At 36.0% G+C, this 17,257-nt stretch overlaps 1 protein-coding gene across 1 annotated transcript in view; it reads right to left on the bottom strand.

The window, feature by feature from the left end:
• The window catches only part of LRRIQ1 (leucine rich repeats and IQ motif containing 1), a 264,352-nt gene that overhangs the window by 209,669 nt on the left and 37,426 nt on the right, over positions 1-17,257 (bottom strand). Inside the window, exon 10 of the mRNA XM_043967714.1 lies at positions 13,305-13,455. Within this exon, the coding sequence (XP_043823649.1) occupies positions 13,305-13,455 (151 nt within the window). The remainder of the gene's footprint in view (positions 1-13,304; positions 13,456-17,257) is intronic.

Genomic DNA, 17,257 nt, shown 5'->3' with positions numbered 1-17,257 from the left:
ACCAGCCCTAGATTCAGGAGTACCTGAGTTCAAATTTGGCCTCAGACACTTGACACTTATTAGCTGTGTGACCCTGGGCAAGTCCCTTAAACCCCCATTGTCCCGCAAAAAAAAAAAAAAAAAGTTATATAGTATGGAACAAAACTAATAAAGAGAGCTGACATATTGATCTAATTCTGAAAGAATTTAGAACACTTAAGAAATCTATTTCCTTTTTCTCTCTGCCTCACTCTGCCTTTCTCTCCTTTTCACTTTCTTCCCTCCCCCCCCCCCCCACTGGTACTTTCCCTCTCAAGAAATCTCAAGATACTAGAACCTGAGAATTTGAAGGTGCCTTAGATTTCTTCTGCTTCAATTCTTGTCTCCCTCCCTCAGTAGGATTCATGAACTCCTACAACATCCCTAACCAGCAGTCTTTAACCTTTGAAGGAACACTTCCAGAAACAAGGAATTCAGTATCTCAGAAGACAAACTATTCCATTTCCTGCTCTCTCTTTAATTATTAGAAAATTCTTCCTTAGCCAAGCCAAAACCCTCAACAGTTTACACTTCTTACACACATAATTACTGTTGGAGTGAAAACAAAAACATAATTCAAGTTTTAGAGCAAGAGAAATAGCAGAAATTCAAAAAGGGAAATCTTTCAAAAGTACATAATAAAACTTAATTACTACCAAATTTATTTTAAAATTCCAAATATAGGGGGCAGCTAGGTGGCACAGTGGATAAAGCACTGGTCCTGGATTCAGGAAGACCTGAGTTCAAATCTGGCCTCAGACACTTGACACTTACTAGCTGTGTGACCCTGGGCAAGTCATTTAACCCCTCCTACCCCATAAAAAAAAATCCAAAAATATATGGGTACATTGAAAGGGTACTAGACAATGACTTTGTAAAAGAAACATAAATTCTAATAAAAATGATCACTTTATTCTGAAAAATTTGGTCCATTAAACATCTTTAATCATTTAAACCGCATGGCTCACCGACTCTAAATAATAGCTGAATGGTGCCATTGTGATTTTTTTATCTTATTATCATGTTTTTGGTTAAGGAAGGAATTGTATAAATATGAGAAAGAAAAATTAATCAAATATGTAAAATAAAATCATAGTAGGAAGAAAATGAAAATAAAATTTACATAAAACACATCAGTTTTAAAGATCTCAACTTAGACCTTGTACCAATAAACTTCCCTGCAATTAAAAATGGGTCTTCTGCTTAGATGATAAATTATCTAGTGTGACTGGAGCATAGGCTGTTCTGACTTATTAATACTTAGTTTGAAGAGAATTAAATCTTCCTTAATTCAGAAGAGACCTCAGATAATTCTAGGACCACATTATGGAGGCCACAAGTATCCTGATTCGTAGTGAATTTTGGTGATGTAATAATAATAATAATAAAAATAAGAGAACACACATTAATTAAGTACCCACTATGTGTCAGGCTCTGTGCTAAGCACTGTACAAATTTGATCAAAATTGATCATCCTAATAAGCCTGTGTTATTATCATTAACCTCATTTTACTGTTGAGGAAACTGAGAGAGAAGTTAAATGATTCTACCCAGGTCACACAGCTAGTGAAGTGTCTGAGGCTGGATTTGAACTCAGGTCTTCCTGAATCTATTCCCACTCTCTATATACTGCACCACCTAGGGGGTTGATGGAATGCCAGATGAAAGACATTTTGTGTATATAGAAAAGGTTACTGAAGTCAACACTTCATGAATTTATGACTAGAAAAGTTCTAATATTTTATTTAAGCTACAAAGACAGCTTATTACCTAATGTAAAATGGACATTTAACTTTTTATTAGATTAGACTACACTTTATTCAATGTAATTGGCATTATATATCTTTTTTAGTGTTACATTTGACTTTGTTCTCATTTCTGTAGTAATTAGTATTGAAAAATGTATTTTTTACAAATTGATGAAGCCATAAACACATCACTGTATGTACTAAGCCATAAATACATCACGTTATGTACTATCACATCAATCAATTAACAAATATTAATTAAGCACCTATCACATACCAATAATCTCCATGCTAGGTAATGAGGATACAAAAATGAAAAGTGAAACAAATCCAACCATATAAATGTTCTGTTTTCCTTCAAAAAGAATAAGAACTTAAAAATCATAATCCAATAATATTTCACAAACTATGGGTGGAAAAGAATTGTTTTCATTTCATGGAAAACTCTAATGTCTATTTGTGAAGAAGAAAAATTGGAGGAGTAGACAAAAATACCAAAAATCATTTTTAAAAACTTCAGGAGAACATGTATCAGTGAGATCAGTAAATATATTTTCTCAGTCTATTTTTAAAATTAAACAGGGCTAATAAAAGATTGTTATTTAAAAGTGATACTCAAGTCTTTAAATAGTTCAGATGCAAATACATAGTATCATGTTGTTTGACGATTCTGGAGACTTGAGGTACAGGGGAGGTATTATACCAAAATAAAAACACCGAAAGCTTCTTTGCTTAGTAAAGCTGAACATTTGGTAGGCATTAAGTAAATGTTTATTGGATGTGTTAAATGATATCCTCTCAATAAATACTTTTTGAATAACCAATTTCACTGAACAGACTATGCAAGGTATGAGCTTTTATAATGTTAATAATTGCAGAATAGCAATCTCAAAACTGAAGGATCCTCTAGTAGAAGGGCCATTTATTTAGTCCAAGTAATCTACACAAAAATCTTCCTCTACAATATTCTTAACAAGTGTTTGATTGACTCCAATAAAGCGAAACCCATGACCTCTCATGGAAGCTTATTCCAGTTTTGAATAGCAATAATTGTTAAGCTGTTGTTTCTCACCTTGAAACTGGGGGCAGGGTTGTTTTTGTTGTTTTTGTTTGTTTGTTTGTTTGTTTGTTTGTTTTGATAGGGGACTTCTTTGGGTAGGAAAAGAATAGGAAGGGAAAGGAAGTCATTATCTACCATAATGGAAGAAGAGGAGCATGGAATGAAGAGCAAACAAATACAAAGGAAGGGTAGAAAGAATGGGCACCAAATGAACCTAACAGTTTCATATGAATCAAAAAAAAAGTTGAATACACTCATTTTATAACAGCAAGAACTAGAAACTAAGGAAATGCTTAACTCTGACAATTAAGTGGCTTAGTGCATACAGTGACAGACTTAGTTTAGAATCCTGTCTCAGACTCTTACCAGTTATGTAATCCTGGACAAGTCACTTTACCTCTGAACATCAGTCTCCTCCTACGCAAAATGCTAACAGTAGCACCTGCCTCACAGGGTTATTGTGAAGATCAAATGAAGTGACATGTTAAAGTGCTTAGCAAACTTTAAAGTGATATATAAATTCTAGCTGTCATTATTATTATTGTTAATGTTATTATAGAATGGCTAAACAAATTATGACATATGAATGTAATGGAATATTACTACTCCAGAAGAAATATCCAAATGGAAGATTTCAGACAAAATATAGAAAATGTAAAGGCTGTACAACCTGATGCAGAGTAAACTGAGCAGAAACAGAACAATTTATACTATAACAACATAACCTAGAAAAACAACTTTAAAAGATTTGAGAACTTTGAACAATGCAATGATAAACCATGATTACAAAGAACCAAAGGTGAAACTTGCTTCCCACCTTCTGCCCAAAAGGTGTTGAGAATAAGATAAAGAATGAAATATGAATTTTTGGATATGGCCAATGTGTCAATTGGCTTTGTTTGAATCCATATTTTTTCTTCTTTTATGTTTTTTTTTTTGTTTTTGTTCAATTGAAAGAGGGGAGAGAGGACAGAAAGAAAATAAACATTAATTGAAAAAAATATTTAAAAGAAATATTGCCATTTCTACTTTTACAACATTTTCTACTTTACAACATTTCTCATCTACATCACCTATACCACCAGAACCCTAGTTCAGACCTTCATCACCTCTCTCCTGGCCTACTGCAGTAGTCTTCTAACTGGTCTCCCTTCCTCAAGTCTCTCCCCGACTCTGATCTACACTCCATTCAGCTTCCAAGGTGCCTTTTCCCATTGGAGGTCGTGTAACTAAATGTGAGGGTTGCAAAAAATTTGCAGTAAATGTTTGATTTGTATACCTATTTTATACACCCATATACCCAGGGTTGCATAAAAGTTTCTCAGGCAAAAAGGGGTCACGAGTGGAAAACAATGTAAGAAAACCTGCTTTAAAGCATAGATCTGGTCATGTCACTTCCTTCCCCAGTGAGCTCCAGTGGATCAAATATATTTCAAGGGTCAAAATAAAGTCTTCTACTTGGCATTTTATTTCTTCATAACCTGGTCTTTTCTTACCATTCCAGCCTTTTTACATCTTACTCCTGTCTATGCAGTCTATGGTTGAGCTACTAAATAGGAAGTAGTGGCCAACTACTAGAGGCAGCTAGATGGCACAGTTCAAATATGGCCTCAAGTAGCAATGCTTAAGGGACAGCATCAGTGCTTTTATAGTCAGCCTCCATTATCTGTGTTTGCTTCCATCTTTAGGATATACAACCAACTCTTTAGACAGAGCATTAATTAGGCACCTACTATATGCTAAGCTGAGTGCCATATGTAAAGAATTAATTGTTATTTGAGGTTTTTATGCCTTGGTGCGCACTGGCCTGGGGCTCCGCAAACCACATGGTGCTCCACCCACTGGTTGTAGCCATTGCCAGGGCTCTGGCACCTCACATCATCACCACTCGCTGCCTACATGGGCCTGGCAAAATTAGAATGATTGGAAGCCTAGTGAGGGCAGTCATGTGACTGTCAGAGCAGCCATCCCATTGGCTGGGGCTGTGTGGGGTGTTTCTAGGTTTGGGGGAGGAGAATTGGGCATTCTATGTGGAAGCTGGAAAGCAACAGGCGTTCTGCTGCGTATTTTCAGCTGATTCCTGGGCGGTGGTATTTTTCCAGGTATTATAATTTCCCTTTTCCCATTTTATTTCCTTTCCCTTGATCCTACTGATCCTGTTTGTGTTTTGTTTTGTTTTTTTAAGTTCGTTGTTCACATAAATCTTGTTCTGTTTTGAGGGAGGCTGCCGGTCTCCTTCCTTGCCCCAATATTGCAGCGAGCCGCTTAGCTAGCACTCCCCAGTTAAAATTGGTTCCCGCACATAGAATCCATGCTTTCTATTTATAGTGCTGGAAAAGACTTTTGAGAGTCCATTGGAAAGCAAGAAGATCAAAGCAGTCAATACTTAAAGGAATTAGCTCTGAAAATTCATTGAAAGGAAAGCTGAGAATGAGATGGATAGTGTCATGGGTTCAATGAATGTGAGCTTGGACAGATAGTGGAGAACAGAAGGGCCCACAGTGCTGTGTTCCATGGGGTCAGGAAGAGTCAGACTCGATTAAATGGCAATAACATTGTGCCAGGTATGATGCTAAGTACTGAAGATACAAATAAAAGCAGGTACTAATAGTTCCTGTCCTCAAGGAACTTATTCTTTTTGGGGGGAGGAGGGTACAGGGCAATGAGGGTTAAGTGACTTGCCCAAAGTCACACAGTTAGTAATTGTCAAGTGTCTGAGGCTGGATTTGAACTCAGATCCTCCTGAATCCAGAGCTGACACTTTATCCACTGTGCCACCTAGCTGCCCCCGAAATTACATTCCAATGGAGGGAACAATATATAAGGGGAAGCTGGAAAGGAAGAAGGGTAAAGAAGTTATATACTTGTGGGATGGGTGGAAAGAAACAGGAAGTGCTGTGAAGTCCTAGACCTGAGCAAGATGAGGGCAAAGCCTTCCTTTTTCTAATTGAGGTGGATCAATGTGTTCTGTTTGCACATATGAGAGGCTCATCAGATAACTCCCCTTTTTTGTCCTTATCAGAATTGCTTTACTATTTCCAATCTAATGCTTTTTTCTTTTTTTCTTTTTTTGGTGAGGCAATTGGGGTTAAGTGACTTGCCCAGGGTCACACAGCTAGTAAGTATAAGTGTCTGAGGCTGGATTTGAATTCAGGTCCTCCTGAATCCAGGGCCAGTGCTTTATCCACTGCGCCACCTAGCTGCCCCTCCAATCTAATGCATTTCAACAATTATGAATTAAGCATCTACTCTGTGCAAGCCACTTTCTCTGCCATGTGCTAAAGAACATAGATTAAATAAACAAAGAAACAAAGTCCCTATACTCAAGGGATCTTTGTTCTGCTGGAGCGACCCCGCATATTATATATTATGATGTTTTAAGGAATGAAAGAACACTAACAACTAACTGGATTGGGAGAGTCTTTATGAAGAAGATGCCACCTGAGCTGGGTTTTGACAGAGCTTGGGATTATAAGGATGGATTTTGAGAGGAATGGGGCCTGAGGATAGCCAGTAGGAAGGAAAGGGGTGGGAAATGTAATAGCAACTTTGGGGAACAAGAGGTAGAACTGTTTATGGAAATGTAAAGGCCATGAAGGGTATTGATATACAAACAAGGCAGGCTAGAAGCAAACTGAAGAGTTTTAAATGCCAGGCTGCAATCTTTGCACGGAATCTCAGAAACAAAAGGGGTTCTGAAGATTCTTGATCAGAGGAGTATTCAATATTGTTACTAAATATAATGATTATTTTTGGTTTTATTTTGTAGATATTTTATATTTATTTTTAAATGTTAAAGACTGTAAAGTCCTTGAGGGGCTAGTACAGTGTTCCTCCTCCTCCTCCTCCTCCTCCTTTTTTTTTTTTTTTTTTGGTTTGGGGTGGTTTGATTTTGTTTCCTGTCTTTTTATTTCTAGGAACCACCTAGGACTCCTAGTCCCAAGAAGGCTCTTGTTTACTGGAAATTGTGTACATAGTCAATTTCTCTGCAAATTCTCATCTCAAAGAAACCCAAATGAATTACAAACTCCTGAAAAAAAATGTTCTGATAATAAAGTCACAGTGATTTTTTAACTTCTTAGGGTGATACTTTAAAGATCTGTGATTTTTCCCCCCGGGTGTCCCAGTATAGATGTAAAATGACAACTCCAACTAAAAAATGTTCCTTGAGAGAGTCACTAAGGTTAAAAAAATATGTAAACATGTAGTCAATCTGTAGATGAGTTTCTTTTTTTAACTGACTTAGGTTGGTCCTTAAGCAAGAGACATTGAACCTGTCGCTCAGAAGCTTTTCTAGCTTAGCTCGGTAGGTCCTATTAGATACTATGCTTGCCTTTGAGAACCTATGCTAAGTCACCAGAGGAGGGCTTTAACAGATTCCTTTATGAACTGTATTATAAAAAATGCCAGCTCTCATTATATTGAGATTCTAATATTGTCTTGCTCAGTGAAGTCTGAGTGAAGCTGCCTGAGAGTGTTCAATAAATCTTGTGATGTTCTCTCACACTTTTCTACTTATCTACAATACTCTCCGAGTGACTTTCATTTTAGAGTATAATCTAAACAACTATTTCTGGCCATCTGGTTGTTGTGTGTAGTGGGAGTCAGGACACTTGATTTCTGGTTCTGGTTCTAGCTTTGATTCTTATTATACAACCTTTGAACACGAAACCTTTACAGGCCTCAATTTCCCCTTCTGAAAATGTCAAGAACTGTGATAAATTACCTCTAATATCATTCAGTGGCTAATCGGATGATAGCCATTGTAGGCCAAAGTGGGAGTAAAACTTTCCTCTTCAAATTTAACAGAGCTATTTGTTTAGATCTACATATATTTATCCCATTCAGTTTTATATCAAGGGAGTGAAAGAACCAGGCCTTGAAGGAAGAAGAGGATTTCCAAAGTTGGAGGTCTAGAGGGAGTGAATTCCAGCCATAGTGACAGCTTGCATGAATGTAGAGAGAAAGGGAAAAGCAGGATGAGATCAGGTAACAGTGGGTAGTCCTGTTTGGCTGGAATGTAGATTATGTGAGGGGTAGTAAGGCTAGAAAGATTGAAGACAGATTGCAAAGGGCTTTAAATGGCAAGCACAAGAGTCTCTAGTTTATCCTCCAGGCAACAGAGAGCCATTGAAGATTTTTGACCAAAGCAGTGACATGGCCAGATTTGTATATTGTGAAAATGGTTTTAGTAATATAAGAATAGAACAATGGATTAGAGAAAGAATAAACTAGAAACAGATATCGTTTAGGAGACTGCGATAATAGTCTAGGCAAGAATTAACAGTAACTTACTAGAATAGTGACAGGATGAGTCCAGAGTAGCAGGGATGATGCTAGACACATTGACGCAGTAAAAATAATAGCATCATGAGCCTTGTGGCAACTGCTTGGATGTAGGGGTAAAGAAAGGGAAAGTTTGCTCAAAGATGACTGCAAAACTTCATTAGTAGAAGAAGGCAGGTGATAGGTGTTATTTCCTATTTGTATTCCCAACACAGAGCACATTGCCTCATATAAGGCAGTCATCTAGTAATTATTTGTTGAACTGAATTGAAGATTCCTTCTTTCCTCTAAAATTCTGTGTCCCTAGAAAATATAAAAAGCAAAATACCGCCACCTAGTGGATATCTAACCACTTGAGTCTAATCTAAAGATTTGGGGAAATCTAAAATAGGGGGGAGGGACCCTCCAAAACCTAGTGATTAAAAAAAACCAAAAACAACAAAAAAAACCTCGTTCCTCTAGCTGGATACTTGCAGAGCTATGGCCTTGCTGATTTATAAGGGAAAAAGTGCAAGGAAGGAAGGCTGAAATCAATCATTTCACACCATCGAAGGTTTGATTTTCCAGAAACGTCTCACTATACAATCACAAAAACTGACCAAATCTAGGAGAAAAGATTTGAACTGCTATGCTACCACCAGAACTACTATGAAGAAAAGTTTAATGTTTTTGGCAAAGAAATCAAGGTTGCAATTTCAATATTGAAAATAAATGAGCAATTTACTAAGGCTATTTACTAAATTATATCTTTACAGCATCTTAAATATGATTTCTATTTTCTTTCCCTTGATCTATAACATTAAGAAACCTACGATCAAGCTGTTAGATCAAAAATGACATTTACTTGCTGGTTAAATTTTTCCTAAAACAGCTTTCACATGTGAATATTTGGCTTTGTTGACAGCACTAACCAAGTTCCTAAATGAAATCCAGGCAAATCTCATACTCAACTATGGGCTCTTCTCCTTGTCTATGTGCATTAGCAATACATAACAATGAACTAACTTGATGACTGTCTCACCTAAATTCATGTCCTAATGTGGACAGCAAAGTAATTGGTTTTACTAAAAGCAATTACATTTCAGGTTTTTTTTTTTGCCCAATATCTGCATTAACAATATAAATATTTTCAATTTCCTTTCAATTGTAAATTTAGAAATTTTATAGTTACATATCTTAATAATACTTTTAACACAGTATAACTAGACACCAGAAAATAAAAATGAAATTTCTTTTATTTCTAAATAGTTTGCACATATAAAAGGATTACTGTCCATTCCATTTTATTAATCTCACTTTTTATATAAATCATAATCTATGAAAAATAAATTTACCTCTAAGCTGTTAGATCTTGTTTATTTCTTATTATAAATATAATTGAAAAAATAATTCTAAGATGTTTCCCTTGGATATTATCTTTTTCTTTTCTTTTTTTCTTTTTTGCAGGGCAATGAGGGTTAAGTGACTTGCCCAGGGTCACACAGCTAGTAAGGGCCAAATGTCTGAGGTCATATTTGAACCCGGGTCCCCCTGAATCCAGGGCCAATGCTTTATCCACTGCACCACCTAGCTGCCCTCCCTTGGACATTATCAAAAAAATACAGTAGAATGTTGGGGGAGTTACTTTAAATTATTTAAATTATTTGCTTTTAGTCATTTTCCACATTTTTTCAAATATGTAGAAAGAAGTTATGAAGTCAGAAGTGGAAACTCATTGAAAATTAATTCTTATCTTCCAAGCTTCTACCCTTGCCAGAAATACTGTTTAATATGCCCAACAACCCTAAAAAACCTATCTATGCCTTCTCACTGATTCTTGGGGTCTACCTAAAGTACTAGAAACTTTTCAAGTTACCAAAATGAAATTACCAGTATCACTAGCTTAAACCTATTATTCTAATTGTGCACTAAGAACCTAGAATATATTAGCATAACTAATACTAATTAAAATTTCATTTTACTATTATAGTTCAAAAAATGGAGGTAATTACCTTGATACAACACAAGGAAATGAGAAAATGTTTGTCTTCTATATTGTGTTTCACAGAATATATAATAGCTGATTTTTCCACATGTAACAATTCTCTTTCATCATCACAGAGAAACAACTTTGAAATTCATCCCATAAGGACTGTTTTATTATTTATAATCTATTTTATTATTTATTAGTATTCATTATCTATTTTAGTGACTAAAAATTAATAAAATTATGTGCATACCCTTTACAGAAAACTAATACACATACTGACTACAGTCAGTAGTACTGTTATATATGAAAAATGTTATAAAATACAAAACTATATATCATGCTTGTAGCATTTTTTCCAATTTTAAAAATTGAATCAAAACCCACTAAATTTATTTTCAGATGGCACAGTGAACAGAGTGCCAGGCCTGGAGACAGGAAGACTTCTCCTGGGTTCAAATTTGACCTTAGCCACTTGCTAGCTGTGGGACCTTGGGGAAGTCACAACCCTGTTTGCCTCAGTTTCTTCATCTGTAAAATAAGCTGGAGAAAGAAATGGCAAAGCACTCTAGTATCTTTGCCAAAAAACTCCTCTTGGGGTCATGGAAAGTCAGACATAACTGAAACGACTAAACAACAAGAAGTTTAATGGTATATTAGATACATTCCACGAGTTGACATTTTTTTTTTGATAATTTGAAGTAAATTTAATGTTTTACTAGGTTAACAGGGGAGTAATCTTTTCCTCAGCCATTTTTACTCTAATTCTTTATCATTTCCATGCAAACAAAATCAATAATAATAGGAATTTACCTAAAAGTTTTCTAATTTGAATTCTCTAAGTACATTTAGCATTGTGAGGTAATTATTCATTTCATAGAAACAACTACAACCTGTATTTGAAAATCGAATAGATGGCCCAGAGTATTTTACTTCTTCCCCTTCCAAATTTATTTCAGGTCTCGTAGAAATATTACAGGATAGAAGTAAATTTTTCACTTATAAAGACAAGTCTATCTTTGTGTACTGCCATGAGATTTTTTTTTTTTTACTTTCAATATATCACTGAAAGTCAAAGTCAGTGCAGTTCCCTTGGTTTAGCCAGATCCTCTGAAGGCAGGTCCTGAGGATGAAGGAGCAGAGAGCCCAGTACACTCTAGTCTTCCTGCCCATCCAACTTCTCTTGCAAACTTCTCGCACTCAATAAATACAGTGATTTCATTGTACCCAACAGACAGCAGAGGGGCTCTTTACCTTATGTGCTCTGTACTACACAGAGATACCTCAGGTACATCAATTAATATCATGGCACATTTCACATCAATCCTGCCTTGGGCTACACCCCAGGAAATCCACCCACTACGAAAAATTCCATACACTTTTACTGGCAAGGAAAACTAGATGAATGGAAGTTTAAGCATTTCTCCTTACAAACAGTCTCTTTTCTTAGTTGCCTTTAGGTTACTGGCATGATTTCTTCAAGTGAATGCCAATAACATTAACATATATTATCAATGCAGTCGTGCTCTCTCCAGGGGAGGGAGAAAAAGATTTATTTCAGCATGTATTTTAAACTCGGAGTTCTAAATCAACAATTTTATATTCAAGTATCAGTATTTACATGTTAAAAGCTCACGGGTGGCCCCATTGCAGGCAGCACAAAACGTTAAAGGCTTGAAAACACTGCATGTTCACATATATACACATATGGGTGTGTAGTAGATAAATGCTATATCCTCACTGTGTTGAATAGGGGAAAATATATACAGTTTTCCCTTCCATAGCGTGACTTTCCTCATCACAGTTTGGATATATCACGGATCTGTATAAGAAATGAGAATTTGGGGGGAGTTTTGCGGAAGCCACAGACCACACGAAAGCCAGCAGATGACACAGTAAAGGTTTAGAAACTCAGAAATGCACAAAACATATGCATAGTATTGTATAATATCAACATGTTTTATCTTCTTCCTTGGTACAAAGAAAGGTTTAAAAAGATTTTCCAGATTTCAGGGGCCCTGCACTCCTAACCCCCCAAATGTGGAAGCAATCACTGTATATATGAAGAAGTAGGTATACATACACATATATGCATGTATACACATACATATGTATAAACATACATACATATATAAAATAATAGATTTGTAGCTGAAAAAGACCTGAGAGGCCATCAAGTGCAGCGCCCTGATTTTATAGATCAGAAACCTGGCACAGGGGGTGAGGTGACTTGGATAAAATGAGTCAGAGTGACTACAGCAGAGAAGAATTTATAATTAGCAAGAAGGTATTCAGCTGGCAATCAGATAAGTTTATTTCCCTTCAAATGAGCAAAACATAAAATTACTTACAAGTATAAAAAATTCCAAAAGGATGTTAATGCTCATAATCATCATTAGTGTTACTAAGATACTTTAAAATGCAGACAGGGTTTATAGTAGGTATCATATTCTCCCCCTCCTCCCACCCCTAGAGAATCATCCAGAGAAGGTTGGCTTCAAGTTCAGATAAATCCTGGGTTAAAAGTTCCTCAGCTGGGTGTTATTCATTTCTGGGCATCCTTGTCTTTCCTCCCCAGGAATTCACATTCACTAAGGGGATTCCCAGGATCTGTGCCTTAATATATGGCAAGAAATAGGAAACTTTACGACTACCCTAAGAGAGTCAGACCCACCTGGGTGGGTTCTGATGACAGCAACTCCCTTTGCATTTCTCTTAATCTTAGTACCCATCTGAGGAGCCCAAGTAAAGGGTACCTGATGTGGATCAATATCAATAGGATGTCTTGGCTCCCTGGCAAGTCCTTCATTCTCAAATACATTGTCATATATTGATAATGATTTGCTAGATTGTTTTAATAATCCTTGTTGAGAATTCAAATATTATAATACTCCAACATCCACTTTTGACTACTTAAAAATAGCACCATAGGTCTCTCAACAGCTATTTAAATAGCTAATTTGGCTACCAGAGTAAGAATGCAAAATTAAACCCCTTCTTATTCTCATGGTATGGGCATTCTTCAGACAGTGGATAAACCGTTTATACATTTTTTTCCTGGACTCTTCCACCCTGACCAAAGACAAGTGCTCCACTTCTGCTAGAGTTATTTTATTTTTTATTTTTTATTTATTTTACTTTTTAAATTTTTTGATAGAGCTATTTTAAAATTAAATTAAACACTATACTTCCTGTCCTGTTACATGTTTAAAGTGTGTTTTCTCACCAATTCGTGTGATCTTGTTATTTGAAACGTCAATTTTTCGAAGATTACTACAACCATCCAATCCATGAAAAGAAGTCAGTTCATTGTCATTCAGAAGAAGGATGCAGAGATTTTCTAAATTCTCACAATTTATAACCTGAATCTGGTTTTCCTGAAATAATTAAAAACATAAATATAGTCATATTTTAGTGAGATGTTACCAAAAAATGTATCCAAAGTCACATCTGATGCGCCTAAAAATACTTGCACCAACTCTTTTTCAAATGATCAAATAATAAATTGCATGAGATGATGTAGTCTTCCAATTGAATAAAGACATCTCTTAACTCAACAATAAATTTGCCAAAATAAAAACGATTTTTCAGAAGGAAGAAATAATAAATATTACTTATTATAAATACACCATATAAGGGGCATACAGAGCAAAAAGGGTAGGGATCAGGCTTCTAGACCTACCACAAACACTTATTAAATTTATCTTCTTAAGCAAATTACCTTTTGGAATTACCTTCTTTTCCTTCTCTGTCAAATGTGGATAAAACTAATAACAAAATAATTGTTACTCCAAGGTCATACACATTGCCTATTATTTCATAACTAAAAGAGGCTGTTAGTGAAATACCAGTAGGCAGTGCCTGAATGCTGAGCAATAGTGAGAAAAGAGAAAGGGAAGAAGTGAGAAACAGCTGGAAGATAGATTTCTTCATAAGACTTTTCGTAGAAAACACTCAAGGACAGATAGTGTTTGTAAGAAGTTGGCAAGGATCTGCTAAATGCAGACCAAGCACAAACGAGAAAATAAAGTCACATTAAGAAAAGAAGGCAAAATAATGAAGAAAAAGAAAACCAGGCAAGACAGGATAAACTCGCACGACCCCCTTAAAAAACAAAATAAAACAAAAAAAGGTTGGAGAGCCTAACCCACAGGCCACCCCCACCACGAAGTGAACAAGTAAAGCATATAGACAAATAACTAGAAGGGTTAACCACAAAAGCCAAAAGACAGCTAAGGATCTCATTTCAAACAAATATTTAAGGGGAAAGGGGTTTGTCAAAGGGAACACATTAGATAAGAGATGGAGGAATCTGTGATAGATATTAAAAAGATACACTTTAAAGATGAAATCGACAAACCAAAGAATAAAAGTATGGATTTGAATCAATGGTGGAAGAGAGAGAAATGCTATCATGGCAGCAGTAACATAAAGACCACTAGGCCAAAGGGAGGAATTGGATGAGTTCAGGCAGCACCACATTAGTGTAGAAAGACATAATAGTATGATGTTGATCAGCCATTTCTATTGTGTCCAACTCTTGGTAACCAACTTGGGTTTTTGTTTTGTTTTGTTTTGTTTTGTTTTGTTTTGTTTTTTAGCCGGAGTGTTTTGCCATTTCCTTCTCCAGCTCATTTTGCAGATGAGGAAACTGAGGCAAACAGGGTTAAGTGACTTGCCCAGGGTCACACAGCTAGTGTCTGAAGTCAGATTTGAACTAAGGTTTTCCTGATTTCAGGCCCCACAAAGCTGATCCCATCATAATGTAGTAATGTGGTGCTTCAGCTACCCACAGAAATGCTACAATTCTCTGCAAAAATTAGAGGAGATGACAAATTTCTGATGTGACTCAACGATCATATTGATATGTAAAAGGTGGGGAAAGTGATGAGGGAAAATGATATTCTAAACTTGACCTAAACAACAAGCTATTAAAGTAGAAATACTGAGAATTTGTAAATACTGAGATTTGTAAAATCAAAAGGATGGAAGACCAGGCATAATCTAGCACACTCTAGATAACGAAAGGCTAAGATTTCAAAGTATTCAAGTAGGGGCAGCTAGGTGGAGCAGGGGATAGAGCACCAGCCCTGGAGTCAGGAGTACCTGAGTTCAAATCTGGCCTCAGACACTTGACACTTACTAGCTGTGCGACCCTGGGCAAGTCACTTAACCCCAATTGCCTCACTAAAAAAAAAAAAAAGTATTCAAGTAAAGAAAAAGTAGGATCTCATTAAATTCAATGGAAAAAACTGACCCCAAAAGGATAAAATAGTCTCAAATCTAAATTTTTATGTCATAAGAAAAATTATTTTGATGAGTTATGAAGGAGATGCTATTCTAAAAAAGGGCAATGTACATATATACTGTGAACTTAATGATCAACGGAGTTTTTTTTGTTTTGTTTTGTTTTTTTTGCAGGGCAATGGGGGTTAAGTGACTTGCCCAGGGTCACACAGCTAGTAAGTGTCAAGTGTCCGAGGTCGGATTTGAACTCAGGTACTCCTGAATCCAGGGCCAGTGCTTTATCCACTGCGCCACCTAGCTGCCCCCGATCAACGGAGATTTTTTAAAAATGTGAAGATAAAAGCAATAACAGAATGAATACAGAAGTGTCACAGTGCTGTAATAACAGTGTCAGGGATGGGAATGTTCAGAAATGAGACTGATGATGAATACAAAACAAAATAAAAAGGTCTTTGTAAAAGTATGATTTAGCTGATTGAAATATCCAAAAGAACAATAACACAAACTTGAGATAAGAGAACTATTCATCTACTTGAGGGTCTCATCAATAAAATCCATGATCATTCAAAAGAGATTAGCCTAATAATCCAAACAAGAAAAAAAAATAAGAAAAGTGCTTATTGTCCAGAAAAAAAGGGTCAACAAACTGTGGCCTTTAGGCCAATCCAGTTTTTGCAGGGAACTTTAGCTATGAATGGTTTTTACATGTTAAGAAATGTTTTATTGTCATACAAACATAAACAAACAAAAAAGACCAGATTTTACCCAAAGACTGTAGTTTTCAGAATCATGGTCTACATTATGATGTGATAGCCAATACATTTGAGTTAGTATATAAGTATGTAAATTTAGGACAAGCAGTGGGGATGGACATCAAGTTAAGCCTGAAAGTATTTGAAAATGTAGAAGAGAGTTGAGTAGATAACATTTGGGAAACTATGAAGTTCCTTTTAATAATTCCAAGCTGCTCCCTAATGCAAAGACCTAGCTATTCAATAAAAATATTCTCCTAGTCATGACTCATTAACAAAAAGGCAATGGAGAGGTTTATTATAGATGCAACTAAGCTGCAGCATAGTTGCAATGATAACTCATTGGTGTTCAAGAAATGGTATAAGGGATATAACAGGCTATGATCAATGGGAAAGGACGTAGACTTATCATAAAAGGAAAGATAACCATTGGAGAGGCTAGGTATTCCACTAATACCGTCAAAATTTTTAAACATTAAATTAGAGGAGGGCTCTGGCATGTTAGATGGATCTTTTGTGAAGAATCTATAAAAAAAATTGACAAAAACCACACAGGATAAGAAGAAATAGATGGGTTGTAATCTGTACCATTTGAGGGCAATCAATTTAATGTCCACTAAAAGTAAGCTCTGGATTGGGAAGGATAGGATAGGAATGGTTAATTGGGAACAGAAATACAAAATAAGCAAGACAGTGTCAAGGGAACATTGACCTGTCCTCAATGAATTCAAGCCACTGGATGTAGATTACTTTATCTTTGAAAACAAATTATGACAGTATAAGGTAGTGAAATAGCTAATGAGTGTATCTGATGAGCTGCAATTAATGATCTTTTAAAAACTGAGGACAAGAGGTGCCACATGAGTGGAGATGGGGAACTATCCTGAAGTTCAAGAACACCCCCCCTCCCCCCCCCCCCCCCCCCCCCCCCCCCCCGCAAAAAAAAAATAAAGTGGATTTGTCAAACTACTGGCTTGACTTCCACTCCTTGCAAAATTCTGGAATATATTATAAAAAGCATAGTCACTAAGAGATTGCATAAGTACAGCAAAATAAGGTCAGGGATGACTAAGCTTAGACCTTTGATTGTGTTACCACATCATTGTACTGCTACAAACATACTTGAATTGTATAACAAGAAATTTAACAAATATCCTTGGGGATAAGATAGAAGTGAATT

The sequence above is a fragment of the Dromiciops gliroides genome, chromosome 5 (genome assembly GCF_019393635.1).
Source record: "Dromiciops gliroides isolate mDroGli1 chromosome 5, mDroGli1.pri, whole genome shotgun sequence".
Taxonomy (NCBI): Eukaryota; Metazoa; Chordata; class Mammalia; order Microbiotheria; family Microbiotheriidae; genus Dromiciops; species Dromiciops gliroides.
The sequence above is the reverse complement of the archived record's forward strand: the minus strand, read 5'-3'. Positions and strand labels throughout refer to the sequence as shown.